The sequence below is a fragment of the Podarcis tiliguerta genome, assembly GCF_965153285.1.
Source record: "Podarcis tiliguerta genome assembly, chromosome: Z".
Taxonomy (NCBI): Eukaryota; Metazoa; Chordata; class Lepidosauria; order Squamata; family Lacertidae; genus Podarcis; species Podarcis tiliguerta.
In genome coordinates, this window is record NC_139553.1 from 15,797,915 (window position 1) to 15,816,078 (window position 18,164).

Sequence of the window (18,164 nt, forward strand, 5' to 3'; positions counted from 1 at the left end):
CCCTCAATTCCTTCATCCAAGACACTTTTGTCCAGGATGATGAGGAATCCTTAGTGAACGCTCTTTGGATTCAGTCAGTCAACCAGCTACAAATCCACCTAACAGTTACCTCACCCAGCCCACAGTTTACCAGCTTGTCAACAAGAATATCATGGGGCACTTTGTCAAAAGCCTTACTGAAATCAAGATACACTACACCCACAGCATACCCCTGATCCACCAAGCTTGTAACTCTATAACAAAAGAAATATGATTCATCCGGCATGGCTTATTTTGAGAAACCCATCCTGGGTCTTAGTAATCACAACATCTTTTTCTAAGTGCTCACAGACTGACTGTTGAATTATATGTTCTATGACATTTCCTGGTATCAATGTCAAGCTCACTGGTAGGTAGCTACATGGGTCTCCTTCCCTTTTTTTGAAGTTTGGGACATTTGCTCACCTCTAGTCCTCTAGCTAAAAAAGCCAATGCAATTCTGGGCTGCATCAATAGGAGTATAGCATCTAGATCAAAGGAAGTTATAGTGCCACTGTATTCTGCTCTGGTCAGACCTCACCTGGAGTACTGTGTCCAGTTCTGGGCACCACAGTTCAAGAAGGACACTGACAAACTAGAACGTGTACAGAGGAGGGCAACCAAAATGGTCAAAGGCCTGGAAACAATGCCTTATGAGGATCGGCTAAGGGAGCTGGGCATGTTTAGCCTGGAGAAGAGGAGGTTAAGGGGTGATATGATAGCCATGTTCAAATATATAAAAGGATGTCACATAGAGGAGGGAGAAAGGTTGTTTTCTGCTGCTCCAGAGAAGCGGACACGGAGCAATGGATACAAACTACAAGAAAGAAGATTCCACCTAAACATTAGGAAGAACTTCCTGACAGTAAGAGCTGTTCGACAGTGGAATTTGCTGCCAAGGAGTGTGGTGGAGTCTCCTTCTTTGGAGGTCTTTAAGCAGAGGCTTGACAACCATATGTCAGGAGTGCTCTGATGGTGTTTCCTGCTTGGCAGGGGGTTGGACTCGATGACCCTTGTGGTCTCTTCCAACTCTATGATTCTATGATTCTATGATTCTATGATTCTAGGTCTTCACCTGGTTTCCAAGAATTCTCAAATATTATAGAAAGAGGCTCTGAAAGTACATCTGCAAGTTCCTTTAGTACCCTTGGGTATAGGCCTTGCACATTTGAGCCAAGTGTTCCCTGAACACCTCTTTTCCTACCTTGGGCTGCAGCTCCATCTTTACATTCCTTTTTCTGTTACCATAAGGCTGGACACTATTGCTTTTGGGTGAAGACAGAAGCAATGCAGGCACTGAGCAGTTCTGCCTGTCACCCAATTGCATTTCTCCATCTTCACCACACAGAGGACCTACTATTTGCTTATTCTTCTTGCTTTAAACATAGCCAAATACACCTTTTTATTATTCTTAAGCTCTCTTGCAAGCCTGAGCTCATTCTGAGCTTTGGCCCATCTGACCTTTTCCCTGCAACTACTGGCTACTCCTGTATACTCCTCCTCCATGAATTCCCTGTTCTTCCATTTCTTGCACATGCCCTTCTTAAATCTCAGCTCATCTGGAAGCTCCTTATGCAGCCACACTGGTTTCTTTAGATGCCTCCCACTTTTTTTTCTTGTTGGAATTGTCTGCATTTGTGCCTTCATTATTTCACCTTTAAGAAACTCCCATCCATCTTGGACTCCCTTCTCTTTGAGTATTTCTGACCATGGGATCTCATTCAGTAGCTAGCTCCTTAAGCTTTTGAAATCAGCCTTCTTAATGTCCAGAGGGCATGTCCAATTACACAGAGTTTTCCCTTGCCTCTGTAATCATGAAACCCAGGAGGTCATGGTCACTTCCTCCCAAGTTTCCCAGTACTTCCACTTTGTCAATTAATTTCTCCCTGCTGATGAGGTCCAGGTCCAAGATAGATGATCCCGTTGATACTTCTTCCACCTTCTGGGAAATTAAATTGTCAGCAAGGCAATGGAGGAATTAGTTGGACCTTATGTTCTTGGCAGAGTGAGTTCCAATAGGTTATCAGGGAAGTTGAAGTCTTCCATAACTACTATAGCTCTCCTTTTTGAATGTTTGGTAATCTGCTCTAGGAAGGCTTCATCTGAGTCTTCAGGTCCCACGCTGAGTTCCTGGTATCTCCGTTTAATAAATAAAATAATGATGAGAATAATAATAATGGCTCTAGTATCAGGAATGGGAAGGGCTCTCTCAGCCTGAGAAAGCAGCTGCTGGTCAGAAGAGGTAATCCTGAGCTAAAGAGACCAAGGGGCTGTCTTGACATAGGCAGCTTCATATGTCTGAATGTTGCATCAGTTAACACAGGCTTCCTAATAAATCTTAAAAAATAAAACAGATAACAGAAGTAACGATAGGAGCTAAAGATGGCAAACACCGTCTCGAGAGGCATGTCCATTTTCTCTCTAGTTCAGTGGTTCTCAAAGTGGGCTGCACTGCCACCTGGGCAGTGGGATTACCTAAGAGGCAAGGGAGCAGCAGGGGGTGTTGAAGGTGTAAATGACTATCAGATTTTGAAAAGCTGGGAACTACTGATTTTGCTGGATACAATTAATAGGTTTGAAGTCTCACTCCACAGTGAGAAAATCTGAATGCCCTTAAAAAGGATCAACAAAATGCCAGCATGAGGTGGGGGCAGGAAGGGACCGGACTTTGTGTAGCTTCGCTCCCCACAACAGTTTTATGGGGAGTAGGAGCTCAATGGTAATGAACAGCTTACCCTTCCCATCTGTTGCAGAAGCCTCCTGCAAATGTCTTATTGACCTAGAAGAGAGAATTAAGGTGAATTGGTAAGGAGACACCATCTTATGAGTTCAAGTCAATAGATGCTCAGAAAAGACAAAAATGGCACCACCGACCCACCAGAAGGAGGCACACAGACTGCAATGGGCTTTATGCAAGTGAGGAGCATCCTCTGCTGGCTAGGAAAACTTGCTGCTACATTCCCTGGACCAGCCAGGCATGCAAGACAGACAAAGGCAGTTTTGAAACAAAACACACACAGAGAAAGAATGTTTTAACGTATTAGGCTTAATCCATTTGGTATCAAAGGAATTAGAGACAGTTATCAAGGCAGAGTAAAAACAAGATGGTGGGTGGAGTAAGTATTACTTATTTAAAGCATTTGTACCCTGCTCTTCTTGAGCCCCAAAGATTCCCAGAGAGGCTTAACATGGCATCAATTCATACAAGACAGTCCCTGCCTGCAGGCTTACAATCTAAAGGCCATGGCACAAAAGCAAAAAGGGACAGGGAAGGTAGAGGGAGAAAGAGACGAACTTCACATGACACTCACAAATAGTTGCCCTCGCTGGTACTCACCATACAACTGGGAAGAGGATGGCCCCGCAGCAGAGCAAGTCGACCAGGAAAAGGATCTCTTTCCAGAGACCATACTCCGTTGTGCCTTCTTCTGTTGACTCAATGATGATGTAGGCTACATTGGCCAGGACCTGGTTAGAAGGGCAGCAAGCAAGACATCAGTCACCTGAGCATCTGGAAACCCAAGCCTTATGAAGAACAGCTGAAGGACTTGGGTGTGTTTAGCCTGGAAAAGAGGAGACTGAAAGGAGATATGATGGCCATCTTCAAATATCAAAAGGGTGGCCACATGGAAGATGGAGCAAGCTTGTTTTCTCCTGCTCTGGAGGGTAGGACCCGTACCAATGAATTCGACTTACAAGTAAGGAGATTCTGACTAAGCATCAGGAAGAACTTTCTGACAGAAAGAGCTGGTACACAGTGGGGCAGGCTCCCTCTGGAGGTGGTGGGCTTCCCTTCCTTGGAGGTTTTTAAGCAGAGGTTGGATGGCCACCTGTCATGTATGATGTATTTGAGACTCCTGCACTGCAGGGGGTCGGACTAGGCAACCATTGGGGTCCCATCCAACTCTAAGATTTTATTATTCTTGCCTTTGTTTCATGTACCATTCCTAAGAATCCGGGTTGGGGGTCAATGATGACTTCATAAGCTCATAAAGGGTGTTCAAAGAACTCAGAAGTTCTTAGTTCATAAGGGCAACACAGCACACCCCTGCAGAGGTGGTCAAGACCTCACCTGGAGTGGAATGACAATCATGAAGATCTTCTTGTCCTTGTCAGAAAGGATGTGCTTAATGAATGCCCAGCCTGTGCCAATGAGAGCAATGGTGATGAAGAGCAGAGCCCCCTTCAACCTGGTGAAAAAATAAATTAAGTTAAATTGGCATCAGCAGGGGGAGTAAATGCTTACTTGAACAACTGTTTCAGAAGCTACATGCATGAAAACCAAGAAGAAAAAACCATGCCCATGTGATGTTGATAGTGCTCTACAGAGAAACTGATCAATCTTTATGTAAATGTCACTAGGGATTTCAAAAACATGTTATTTAATTTCTGTGCTTACACTCCAAGCCATCTCAACAGGAGAAAGCAATTTAGGAAAATTAATCAATTAACTAGCAAAATGAACACAAAGGCACATATCAGAAGCACAGGAGAACACCAACCACATCTGCTTAAGGGTTACAGAAATGGGGTTGTGTCCAGTGCTGGTCTTACTCAGAGTAGGTGCACTGAAATTATTGAATGTGACCAACTTCGGCCCCTTAATTCTAATGGGTCTACTCTGAGTTAGACTAGCATTGGCAGCAACCCCAGAATATAAAACATAATAAGGTAATAAGAAACAATATTATGAGTGTATATAGAGCAGGTGGCTTTGGCCCTCCATACATTTTTGGACTACAATTCCCATCATCTCTGACCAACACTGTTGCTGGGGCTGTTGAGAGATACAGTTCAGGAACATCTGGAGGGCCAAATGTTCCCAATACAGCCAATACAGATGGAGGTGACAAAATAACTATTCTTGCACCTACAACAATGGGTACAGACATCAAGCAGGACCAACTCGGTGCTCCCCATGACCAATCATCTAAGGAGGAGAGGACCCACACACTCCCCTGTCCAGACTCTGTGGAGGTGGCAAACCACATGGCGGTCAGCATCATGATCCACATACTTACAGGTGAGTGATGTAGTAGACGACAGCCCAGCCTTCGATGGGAAAACCTTGGGAGGAGATGTAGTGGTAATCAATCTGGAGGGGGGAAAGGGCAAGAGTGATGTCAAAAGTGTGCAGCCAGCCAATAATCAAGCAGTATATGAACCTTGTTAAATAAATAAATATACCACCCAATGATTTGAAGATCTCACTGCCTTTTCTACATTTGAACACACAGCTCATAATCATCAGTTTCATTTAAGACAGTTTTTTTTCTTTGTTAGTTGCAACTAAAAAAACAAACAGTGGTTACTTACTGCATGGAAGACTAATGAGAGGGACTTGGTGAAAGGAAGAGCAGCCATCAGCCAGTGGATCTTGAACACATCAGCCCTGAAACAAAGACAAGAGGGAAAGTCAGAAGAGAATAGTCCTGCTGACACTCTCCTGACAGCAAATAATAATAATAATAATAATAATAATAATAATAATATCTATAATAAAAAAGGCGAGTTTGAATCAAAATACTGTAGCAACAGAGCCCACTGACATCTACCGCTTTTTATTAAAATACTGTTACCCTTTCCTGACAATGAATATTTATAGTCACAGGTATGCGCAGCAGGAAATAATAATGTACGCAAGACAGTTTTGATTCTCTCTCTCTTTCAGGACCAAAGTAAGGCACTTATTTACGACAGTTTGAAAACCTATCTTGGTACGGCTACCCACATGGAAACAGCCAATTTCTGGAAGAGTGAGGAAGGATCTCTTTGGGGAGGTGGGCATGTGGAAACTGATGCTTGCTGAGAAGCCCTGAGACCTGAGGGCATAGGGTGGCATAAACATTTAATAATTTAATTTAATAAATAATAATAATAAATAAAAGAGTGCAAAACAGCCCTGCTGGAACACGCTAGCAGCCCATCTAGTCCAGCATCCTGTTCTCACAGCGGCCACCCAGGAGCCCATGCAAAACCTGCAAGCAGGGCCTGAGCACAACAGTATCCTGCACATCTGTGAATTCCAGCAATTGCTATTCTGAAGCATTACTGCCTTCAACGATGGAGGCAGAGCATAGCTATCAGGGTTAGTGCACAGTGATAGCCTTAGCCTCTTACACAGCAATGCAGGCTTGCTAGGGGCAAGACAGAACAGGAGGCCTTTACAGGGGACTGGTGGCCAAGTCTTGCACACATCAACTCCGACCCTGGATTTCAGAGGGATACGTTGACTTGATTGACATATATCTAAGATGTATGAAACAGATCTCACATCTGAGCACCAACTGTTGAAAACTATGCCTTGTGGAGTCAAGAGTATATGCAGTGGTACCTCGGGTTAAGTACCGTATTTTTCGCCCCATAGGACGCACTTTTTCCCCTCCAAAAATGAAGGGGAAATCTGGGTGCGTCTATGGGGCGAATGCAGGCTTTCGCTGAAGCCTGGAGAGCGAGAGGGGTCGGTGCGCACCAACCCCTCTCGCTCTCCAGGCTTCAGGAAGACATCCACAGCCTAGGCAGCCCTGCGGGAGTTCCCGCAGCGCTGTCTAGGCTGCAGATAGCATCCTGCTTCCCGGAGCGCTGGGCACGCTGAAAGCAGAGCGCCTGGCGCTTCGGGAACACATCTGCAGCCTAGGAAGCCCTGCGGGAGTTCCCACAGGGCTGCCCACGCTGCGGATAGCAGCCTGCCGCCCGGCGTGCCCTGAAGCAGAGCGCCCTGCGTGCCGGGCAAACATCCGCAGCGTGGGGAGCCCTGCAGGAGTTCCCACAGGGCTCCCCACGCTGCGGATAGCAGCCTGCGCCCGGCGTGCCCTGAAGCAGAGCACCCCGTGCGCCGGGCAGACATCCGCAGCGTGGGGAGCCCTGCGGAAAAACATTTTTTCCTTTATTTCCCCCCCAAAAAAACTACGTGCGTCCTATGGGACAGAGCGTCCTATGGGACGAAAAATACGGTACTCAATTTTTTCTGGAGGTCTCTTCTTAACCTGAAACTGTTCTTAACCTGAAGCACCACTTTAGCTAATTGGGCCTCCTGCTGCTGCCGCGCTGCCGGAGCACGATTTCTGTTCTCATCCTGAAGCAAAGTTCTTAACCCGAGGTACTATTTCTGGGTTAGTGGAGTCTGTAACCTGAAGCGTCTGTAACCTGAAGCATATGTAACCCGGGGTACCACTGTATACTCTTTTAAACTGATGGCTTCTATGTTTGCATTTATCTATTTGATTGCAGAAATTTGGCTCTCTCTGAATGAGTGGCTGCTTTGCTGAGGATCCCCACTTTACCTGCGTTTCCGAAGAGTGTGGATCCACACGGCTCCAAAGATGAAGAAGAAGAGGGCCATGGAGATGTAGAGCTTAGGGAGAGGGATCTCTCCTGCTGAGAGGTAGCTGCTTGGATTCTTCTCCGTAATCTCAATCTGCAAGCAGACAAAGCATTGCACTATTAGCATCGTCATTTATTGAATGTGTATAAACCACTCAACTGCCAAAGCTGCATCTAAGCCACTTGCAAGCATAAAACTCATTATTTAAAAAACTGGCACATTTGATGAAAATAAACATTCACGCTATACAATGTTAATTGTTATCTCTGTTCAATCCTGTTTTCCCATCATTTTTCTTTAAGCCAATTCAAGAATCAATAACCTAGATGTTGACCACTAGTGATGAACCACGTGTTGTAGATATTACTGCGAATTTACTATGCTATGTTTGTGATGTACAAATGACATGAGAAGATTTGGTCTGTTTATTTCTATCATTTATTTTTTCCTACGATTCCTGTTTATAAAACCCAATAAAAAGTTATTCAAAAAATAAAGCACCAACAATTAAAACATGCAATAAAACAAGACAAATGTAAAAGGAAAAAACCATGTAGCAATTAAAGCAGTTTTAAAAAGAGGTTCAAGCCAGGAAATTAGGAAAATTGAAAAGGAGGTATCAGCACGGAGAATTCAGATCAGCAGAGGTTGCTCCATTTGGGTGAACTGTCCACTGCCCCACCAAACTCTGTCTGCTCCTAGCCAGCCCCCACCTGCCTGCCATATTGATTAGAACCAGTCCAGAGGGTGACCCTAGTTGTCAGTTTTCTCCTCCTCCTTAGTCTGTTTTGCCCCTTGTAGAATTCAGGAGGGGGGAGGAGAAGGAGAATAAAACCAGAATCAGTTGGCTCCGCCTGGTATGGTTCTGGCTCTGCCAACCTCCAACTCTGGCTGGGCACGTCACTGGCTGTAGCTCCCTGCCTTCCACCTCACCAGTCCCAATGTACACCAACTGCTGCCAATTTAGATGGTGCGCCTGAGATACCATGGGGCATTCCTAGCCAATAAATATTTTGTATGTCCTTTTCACACTCTCCCAAAGCAGTCCAGAACACCAGGAGGGAGCTGGGTGGGTGAGGAGTCTGGGTTCAAAGCAAAAAAAGCAAACTAAAGCCCAACTCACATCAAGACTGAAGCGGAGCTGCTCATTCTTCGGGACACATTTGTGAAAATACAGACTGTAGAGGCCTTCTTGGTTTTCTGAGCTGATGTTGAAGGAGAACTGAGAAGAAGAAAGGAAATGTCAACAATCTGCGCAAATGTTCACGACTCATTCCACTTTAAAGTAGTCCAACTAAGGTAAACAATTGTTTAAGAATTGGTGCCTGAGTTTGATTTTTTCCTCTGCTCTCCCTGTTCCTTTTCCCTTTTGTGTTATGGCTTTGTTTTCAGATTGTAAGCCTGTGGGCACTGATTGTATGTAAGCCACACTGGGGGGCTTTTTGGCTGAGGAATGGGGTACAAATGCCCCGAATAAATAATAAATAATAAACAGAAGGACCAGGCTTTTAAGACAGAGATTATTGTAAAAGAAATTATGGCTGACTCTGAAGATGGTTTGGAAACTTTAATCGGTGGGAGAGAGAGAAAAAGGAGGCAGCCCAGGTGTTGGTGGAATCCAGAGAGATGGAATATGGAACACTGATTATGCACCAATGGCACTGGCTTTCTGTCCATTTTTCACCATCACTGAACTGTACACCACCTTTCCACAGTTAAAACAATGCTGATGGCAACTTAGCACATCAAAGAAGTTGAATAATTCACCTTAACAATCACAAAAATGTAACAATTTTTTAAAAAGTCATTAACAATAAATGAAAACATCTCAACAAGTGGACACCAAAATCAAGCAATCCCCATGTAATTCATAACAATAAAGATGCAAAGAACTGTAATGTCATTAATGGAAAAATTGAAGCATTTCCAAAATTTCTGATTTCTGGGCCCCAAGAAAGGTTTTTGAAGCAGATTTTGGTGATTGTTCAAGTTTAAAATGGAGAAGGTAGTATTTTAGGCAACTTCCAGCAAAGCAGACACTCACACACCCGACTTATGTTTCAGGAGCACTGACCTGGAATGAATAGTGACCATCTTTGCTCTGGATGGGATGTGTTTTCTCTGGTGGCAACTGGATCAAGGAGCAATTGAGACAAAGTCAAGCTATTGCCAATTCACTAGGAACAGATTGAATTCATCAAAAAAAATGCTCATTGCAAAACCACCCTCATCTGCGCAGCCCTAAGATATGCAAAAAGTTGTTGTTAACTGAATTTGTATTTCACCCTTCCTCCCCAAGGAGCCCAGGGTGGTAAACAGGGACACAATTTAAAATCAAAAACAAGCAAAAGCAGATCAAAACATTCTAAAAACAATTATTAAAAAGGGAGTTAGTTAAAAACTTTCTAAAAGAAGTTACAGCTAAAAAGATTCTTCCATCCTCAGGGTTGCCAGGAACAGGGTTCCTCAGTTTGGGTAACCAGAGCTGTTTTCAAACCCCTCCTGAAACTGAATATTGACAGAGAGGCAGACACACCTCACTAGAGAGGGCATTACATGGGGGGGGGGGGGAGAGACATAAAAAAGGCCCTGCTGCTCCTGCCTTGTGAACAGCAGTCATATAAAGGCCATGTTACACAGTGCAACAGCATTAAAGTTCTGACCATCCCCAGAACTGTCCAATGCCAGGGATGGCAAACCTGAGTTTGTCACTAGGTTCAAACTTTCCTTCAACTCTATGATTCTGTGATTCATCCCTGTACTGGCTGCGCAAAAGATGCTGAACTCTCCTTAAATGGAGGGTTTTCAAACGGAGGTTGGGTTCCATCTGCCATGGATTCTTTAGCTGTGATTCCTGCATTGCAGGGAGTTGGAATAGATGAATGCCTTCCAGCTTCACAGTTCTATTATCCTATGACTTTTTTTAGATGATAATTTCAGTATTTGGCTCTCCCCTTTCCCCTTATGCTCTTCACATTCTTTGGATGGTGTACTTGTTCTTACATTTTTCTGTTTTGTGTATGTCCATTCTGTTCCTGGTTGCTCCATATTCTTAATAATAATAATAATAATCAAAATAAGGCAACAGCCTCTTACCTGGAGTTCTGTCACATTTTGCTTGGATTGTGGTTGCTTAGGATCTAGAGGCATAAAACACACAAGAGTGAGAACAGGGACCTTGGTCATTTACATGGTGGTCTGCACTACTGAGACCATCAGTCCTATGTGCTCAGTGCTCTCACGCTACCAGCTATGATGGCTATGCCCTGTATCTGTAACTGGAGGCAGCAATGTTCCTGTGTACCAGTTGCTTGCGTCCTGCTTGTGGTTCTCCCATATAGGTCTGCCAGTGATTAGCCACCGCGAGAACAGGATACTTAACGAAGATGAGCCCCTGTCAGCAAAAAGTTTTGATTTCCCCCAGTAAAAGAGATCCAAGAAGGCTAATTCTGGCATTTTCTCCTGCAGGTTCTGTACAGCCAGGAGGGCTAACTGCCACTGACAGACAACTAGGCCAAATCCATTTCTAAAGTCACTGGAACCAGTAGCTGCATTGCGGTAGTGGACTCTACTGACAGGCCATTGGCATGCACCTTTTCCTGATAAGACACAGGGCTGTGATATAGAACATGCAACTGAAGCTGTTCATTAAATTAATGGCCAGCCATAAGTAGGAGAGACTTACCTGAATTCTGTTTGCTTCCCGCATTCACACTCCCATCAGTGTCATCAAATATAATTTCTGGCAACTGGGGAATATTGGATTTGGGCTTGACTTGCACACTGGGGAGAAAGAGGGAATGCTTTAATAGCACAAAAATATTTATATGGGTAGAAAAAATATATAAGATGACATTGGAACCCTGGAAACTGCTGTCTTATGCCATCAGAACACTGGTCCATCTAGGGCAGAACTGTCTACAATGACTGGCTCTCCAGGGTTTCAGGGCCAAGCTTAGGTGTGTAGAAACCAGCCTATTATATACAGGGTGAGTCCTTTAAAAGAGGCCTCATGGATAGAGTACACATGTTCCACAGAGCCTCTTTTAAAAGACTCACCCTGTAGAAGTAAAGACTGCACCCAAAGCAAGGTAGATTTCAAATAGAAGAATGGCATAAAGTGTGGAACGTAGAGATTAATGATAAATTCATGAGTGCTATCAGAGAAGGGAAATATGGAAGAGAAATTATTTTGAGGAAATATGGAAGGCATTTGTGGAATTTGTATTGTTAAAGCAGAAAGGGGTCAAACCATCTCAAAAAGTGTTAGATTTTTGGAAACTTGGATAATTATGATAAATAATGGTCTCTGGGGTAGGGTGCACATTTTTTGTACTATTATTATTCATTATTATTGTTATTATTATTTTTTTAAAAAGAAAAGCCTGTCACTCAGGGGGCAGAGCACCTACCTTGTATGCAGAAGGCCCTGGGTTCAATCCCTAACATCTCCAGGTAGTGTTGGGAATGTCCATCCTACTGCTTGAAAACCCGGAATGCTGCTGCCAATCAGTGTAGACAATGCTAAGCTAGATGGACCTTGCATATGATCCTAAACATCATATCCGTTGCACTGCCCACCTTTATTTCTGGCCCCGCTCACGACTGGTATGGGGCCCTTGGAATGTTCCCCAGGAGGGAATGAGGCCCCTGGGCTGTAATTTTGTTTCCCAGAGCCTATGCTTTCTGCTACAGGCTCCAAATTGGGGGTGGAGGGTGAGAGAATGGAGAGATATGAGAAGCGTCTCTTACATCTTCTTTGTGAAGTCCAGTATCAGACGGGTGACTGAGATGTCATGGTCTGGCGTTTTATTCAAAATGCAATATTCCATTTCTTCATCCTGGAGAAGAAGGAGTAAGCAAAAGCTGATGATTCTAAACACCTGCCACCTTCTTGCTTCAGGGGAGGAAGTAAATGGCCTATGGAGTTTGCTTGTCAATATTTTTATTATTATTCATTCTTTATTCTGAATTCAAACAAGGAACACATAAAACCAGAACAAAGGACAAAAATCAAATTACTTGCAAATTTCTCCAAACAGATTTAAGAGGGCATAAAAGCCAGAAAGTTGTTATATTTACATTTATTTATTTAATAAAACGTACGTACTGCTTGCTTGTAAAAAACAAGCAAACCAGAGATCTTGGGTGACATGAGGCAGGAACAAGAGCCACCCAAAGCATCTAATGTGGGTACAGGAACCTGTGGCCTTCTAGGTCTTGTTATCGACTACAAATGTAATACAAAATTCCATCGCTGCATAGTTTTCAAGTTCTGTTTGCCCTCTCAAGGTGCGCAGATAATGAGTAAGCTTCTCAGAAACTGCCATAATTACAGCAATTTTTGGTACCAGTTCTCTATAACTGACAAGACAATTTTCTATCATTGTGAAGTAACTAGGCATGCTCCGACCATCAAATAAGTGATTACAGGTTTGCAAACACTCCTGGCATTTTCTCCATCTATATAGATAATAAACATAGTTTTGGATCCTATACTTCTCTCTCTCTGCTACTTCTGTCCGAAAAGTGTCTCTCCCTCTCTCTCTCTCTCTCTCTCTCTCTCTCTCTCTCTCTCTCTTTTACAGCTGGATAGGTCCACCAGAGGTTTTCACGTAGCAATAACATCATTTTTCAGAGAAGCAGACATAAATCTAAGGAGGTACTACCAATACATTGTCACCTCAGTCCATGTTGTGTCCAAGATGAATTTGCACAAGGCAGAGCATTCTTCTTCATTAGCCAAAAGAACTCAGCAGAAAACAATGATAAATTTGGGCGTTCTAATTGGTCTTGTCTGAGCTAGAATGTGCTCAACCTATGCCCTTACCAGATAGGTGGAGAATCCATCATTCCGTGTTCGGTCTAAACTGAATCCCACCTAAAAAAGAAAAAAGCACATACATTTTTTTTTCATTAAAATTTGAGGTTTTCAACAGATTTTAAGTATGTGTTTAAAAAAAAGCAATCAAGCTTTTTACTTCTTGATAAAAGCAGCCATTTCTCATATTAGAAAAACTTTGCTAAAGCAGTACATAAATCAAATTAAAAACAACAACAATGCCCCTCTCAGAAAGTGGCACTGTCATTGGAGGTGTTTAAGCGAAGGTTGGATGGCCATCTGCCAAGGATTCCGTAGCTGTGATTCCTGCACTGCAGGGGTTGGATTAGATAACCCTTGGGGTCCCTTCCAACTCTACAATTCTAGGAACTGCCATCATCCCTGGTTATTAGTTACCCGAGTCTGATGAGAACTGAAGTCCTGCAGCATCTGGAAAGTCAAAGGCTCCCACCACCACTTCTGGCTCAAAAGGACAGACCTTTGCAAAGGGCCAAGTGGTGTTTGATCCCAATACATGACCCTCCCTTTGACTGCTCAACCCTTCCATGAAGGCATGGGGGGTATTCCTTCAGCTGGGGTGCAAAATACACAAGGGATGCCTACCAGGTAGTCTTTGACACCCACTCCGACCGGTTTTACTGAGAGGTTGTGTACGTTGACCGTCATGAAGCCATCTTTGAAGAAGCCGAAGGTGTTCAGATGGACTTTCTGACGTATGTCTTCCTGGAAAAAAGGAAACAGGGCTTCTTTTCAAGCTGCAGTGAGGCAAGCTGATGCAGGGATGGGCAGGGAGGGTGCTTGTCACTGGGGTTGGTGAATGCCTTGTCATTCAAGGAGAAGAGGGGGGCCATTGGGCAGGTGGGATGCTGCCCCATGGACCTCAAGTGTTTCAGCATAGCTCAGTTAGTTAGAACATGGTGCTGATACCACCAAGGTCACAGATTTAATCCCTATATAGGACAGCTGCATATTCCTGCAATGCAGAAGGTAGGACTAGATGATCCACAGGGTCCCTTCCAACTCTACAATTCTATGGATAAGTCTACCAACAGCCAGCCCCTTTTTGCTTGCCTCTATAAGGGTGACCCTGCCTGGCAGCTTCCTGATCCTCAGTCTCAGTGTTACACCTTTTAGAACTCAACAGGAAGGGAGGTTGAGGACGAGGCTAGACCTACAGTGAGGGGGGAGGGGGAGTATTTGATCCCCTACTAAATTTGCCCGTCTGCCCTCTGACAAAGAAATGACCAGTCCATAATTTTAATGGTAGGTTTATTGTAGCTGTGAGAGACAGAATAACAACAGGAAAACCCCAGAAGACAAAAGTCAGAGATCGGTGTGCATTATAATGAGTGAAATAAGTATTTGATCCCCTATCAACCAGCCAGATGTCAGGCTACCTGGTATCTTCACTGTATGTAACGAGCTGAGATTAGAAGCACCTGCTGTAAGGGAGAGGTCCTACTGGTAATCCCAGCTCGTTACAGTACCTGTACAAAAGAGACCTGTCGACAGAAGCAATCAATCCAGCAGATTCCAAACTAGGAACCATGACCAAGACCAAAGAGCTGTCCAAGGATGTCAGGGAGAAGATTGTAGACTTGCACAAGGCTGGACTGGGCTACAAGACTATTGCCAAGCAACTTGGTGAGGTGACAACAGTTGGTGCAATAAAATTCGCAAACGGAAGAAACACAAAATACCGTATTTTTCGCCCTATAAGACGCACTTTTCCCCCTCCAAAAATGAAGGGGAAATGTGTGTGCGTCTTATGGGGCAAATGCAGGCTCCTTGGCTTCAGCGATAGCAACATGAAGCCTCCGAAGCCTGCGCTCCAGAGGCTTCACGTTGCTTCCGCTGAAGCCAGGAGAGTCTGCTCTTTGAGGCTGGCAGTGGGGGAAAGCAGCGCCTCCTCCATCGCCAGCCCCAGAGGATGGGGGGCAGCGGGAAGGCGTGCGACGCCATCCCGCTACTCTCCAACCCTCCTGTGGGTTTTTGCGGGAGATGGGGGAATTCCCCCACCTCCCGCAAAAGCAGGCAAAAGCCGTGCACTCTTTAAAGGGGCTCCACGGCTTCTGCTGGCTTTTCTAGGTGGTGGGGGAATTCCCCCACCTTGTAGAAAAGCCCGCAGGAGCCGCGCACACTTTGAATGCGCCCCTCTTGGGGGCTTTTCCCCGAGCAGGAAGAAGGGACTGACTGGCCGTTTCAGTCCCTTTTCCCTCCTGGTCGAAAAGCCCGTAGGAGTCGTGCACTTTTGCAAAAGTCGTGCGGGCTTTTGCAGGAGGTGGGGGAATTCCGCCACCTCCTGCAAAAGCAGGGAGAAGGTCTTGGAGTAGCGCACAGGCCCACAAAGGGAAAGTCCAAGCCAGGAAGAATTCCAAATCAAGTGGAGCTTGAAGTATACTTGAAGGATTTGAGGGAAATTATCAGAATTAGGCAGGCATTGCCAAAGATTCCTGAAGGGGAACCATCTGGTCAATCATAACAAAAATATGAGCAGCACATTCTAGCCGCCTTGGGCTTTGATGCCATTAGGAGATAGAGAATGGGCAAAACCATGATATAATTATAGTCTTAGCCTCATTGTGGTTAAAGGTATAATGGGGGATAGGCTCCAGGATAATGTGCTCTCCACAAACATGATGTCCTCCGTTCATTTGCATTAACCTTAACAATGGTTACTGTTAATCTGGGTTTGCCTTGAAGAAGGATTTGAAAACCAGGATTTGAAACTAGTTAGCAAACCCTGGTTGAGAGGGAAACTGGTTAGTGGCAACCTTGGTTTAAAAGGTGGTACTGACATACCTGTTAACCTGGTCAAGTCCACTGAGGGAGAGAAGAATGGCACTCTAGAGAAGTGGGAGCATAGGCTCTTGCAGCCTGTCACTGATGCAATGGTTAGAGTGTTATAGTAGAACAGGGGTTGGCAACTTGTGGCCCATGGGGGTCGTTTAACTGGCACACAAGCCACCCTCGAACTGAGCCGCCCGCTCAGTGAGTCCCCGCCGCTGCGCTAAAACAGCAGAGAATGGGGACTCGCTTCTGCAGCGCCAAAAATCTCATCTGCGCAGATGCTGAAAATCACTTCTGCGCAGACGCCAAAAATCATGGGCACACAATCTGGCCCACGGAGGGATCTCCACTGGAATGAACTGGCCCAGGAGAGGTAAACCGTGCCAACCCCTGTACTAGAACCTGAGGGAGACCAGGGTTCAAATACTCACTCAGCCATGAAGCTCGCTGGGTGAACTTGGGGCCAGTCACTGCCTCTCTCAGACTAACCTACCTCACAGGATTCTTGTGGGGATTAGATGAGGGAGAAAAAGAAACATATATGCCACCTTGAGCTCATTGGAGAAAAAGTTAGGATATAAATGCAGTAAATACATAAAAGCAATGCAGGGCAGCTTGATGTCCTGTAGTTGTTGTTTGGACTCCAGCTACTATCAGCCGCAGGCAGCCTGGCCAAAAGGTCACATCTAGAAGGCACCATACTGGCCACCCCCACCAAAAGGGACATGTGTGCCAGCTTTCAACAACCTGGTGCTGCTTCAGATGTTGTTGGACTCCAAATCCCATCAGGCCCAAGCCAGTTGATGGGAGTTGATGGGAGTTGGAGTCCAAGAACATCTGGAGGACACCATGTGTTGCTATGCTACACCTGCACTAGCAACCCAATAAATGCAAAATAAAACCACAGCTGCAAGTCTCTGCCTGCGCCATTCAAATGACAATCTGCCCTGCCCAAGATACACCTCATGGTTCTGTTTTCCCACACACACCCAACCTCAAGTGCACACACCTGGCTTGCTGATGGATGTCGAATATCTGCAGCGCTGTTTGTCTGGCCATTACTTCCAGTTAAGAAGTGTGTTACATTTACTCAATGGAAATCAGTTACATGTGAAATGTCCAGGACTCGCTACAGAGACAGAGGTTCTTAAGACACCCGCTAGATTTATCACTGAGACACAAACAAGAGCAAACTTGGAGCACTTGAAATCTGAAGATCAACACTTTCTGGTTTTAATCAGCAGGGGGCAACATCACCACAGCCCGTGTACAATGAGGGAACTAAAGGATTTCATGAAACAGGACTGGAAATGGTGGCTAACGCCCATGGGGGCATGTCCACACACACAAAAGCCAAGTATAGGTGCATGGGGGGATCTTTAAACAATGATTAACAAGAGCATGGGAATGTGTCAAAGTTGTGAATGCTGAACCTGCATTTTTCACTACTTAAGAAAGCCTTACTTACTTACCTAGAGCGAGATGAGCGCCGCAACCCCAGAGTTGGTCATGACTGGACTTAATGGTCAGGGGTCCCTTTACCTTTACCTAAGAAAGCCACCTATTGGGGGTCAACAGCAGGGGAGGGTTTTCTTTTCACGTCCTGTGGGGATTCCTGAAATCACTGGGTCAGCTAGTGTGTGTGCGCGTTTGTCTGTGTATGCATATATGTGTGTATACATATAAAGAGTGAGGAATTCTTACAAACCCTAACCATGTCTCACAGCTAAAGTCTGAAGAAATAACTTGCTTTGAGTCATAGCCACCATCCTTTTTTCAAAATAGACAGAGGGAAGAATTCAATCAACCTTGCATAGTCTTTTTTTTTTTTTTAAATTGAAAACAATTTATATGCCACTTGCTCAACAGAAGACCTCTAAGCAGTTTATAAAGAACACCTACTGGTAAACCCTATACCTGCCATTATAAAGAAGTTCGAGAGAGCCGGACAAGAAAACCACTACTTTTCAATCAACCTAGCAGTTTTATTACATATGAAAAATCAACAGAACATGATTATAGGCCTCCAAGGACACATGGCAACTTGTGAAATGATACCTTTGTTTAAAAACTGAAATGACTTGAAAGTTAAATGTAATTAAATATAAATTTGGTGCTTCTGGAGGGGGGATTGTTGAACACTGATAATTGCTTCTTCTATAAATATGTGAAAACAATAAAATATTTGGG

The 18,164-nt window shown here is 44.6% G+C and overlaps 1 protein-coding gene across 3 annotated transcripts in view; it reads right to left on the minus strand.

Moving 5' to 3' along the window:
- Positions 1 to 18,164, minus strand: part of GPR107 (G protein-coupled receptor 107) — a 47,981-nt gene that overhangs the window by 20,251 nt on the left and 9,566 nt on the right. For all 3 annotated transcript variants that reach the window (XR_014507227.1, XR_014507228.1, XM_083423785.1), the window contains exons 2-14: positions 13,788 to 13,907; positions 13,173 to 13,223; positions 12,095 to 12,183; positions 11,028 to 11,125; positions 10,439 to 10,482; positions 9,417 to 9,473; positions 8,466 to 8,564; positions 7,302 to 7,435; positions 5,335 to 5,410; positions 5,040 to 5,113; positions 4,091 to 4,208; positions 3,356 to 3,486; positions 2,754 to 2,797 (exon numbers count right to left, since the gene is read on the minus strand). Coding sequence is in view for 1 of the 3 variants with exons in the window: in XM_083423785.1 (XP_083279911.1) it covers positions 2,754 to 2,797; positions 3,356 to 3,486; positions 4,091 to 4,208; positions 5,040 to 5,113; positions 5,335 to 5,410; positions 7,302 to 7,435; positions 8,466 to 8,564; positions 9,417 to 9,473; positions 10,439 to 10,482; positions 11,028 to 11,125; positions 12,095 to 12,183; positions 13,173 to 13,223; positions 13,788 to 13,907 (1,135 nt within the window). In the remaining 2 variants the exon portion in view is untranslated. The remainder of the gene's footprint in view (positions 1 to 2,753; positions 2,798 to 3,355; positions 3,487 to 4,090; positions 4,209 to 5,039; positions 5,114 to 5,334; positions 5,411 to 7,301; positions 7,436 to 8,465; positions 8,565 to 9,416; positions 9,474 to 10,438; positions 10,483 to 11,027; positions 11,126 to 12,094; positions 12,184 to 13,172; positions 13,224 to 13,787; positions 13,908 to 18,164) is intronic.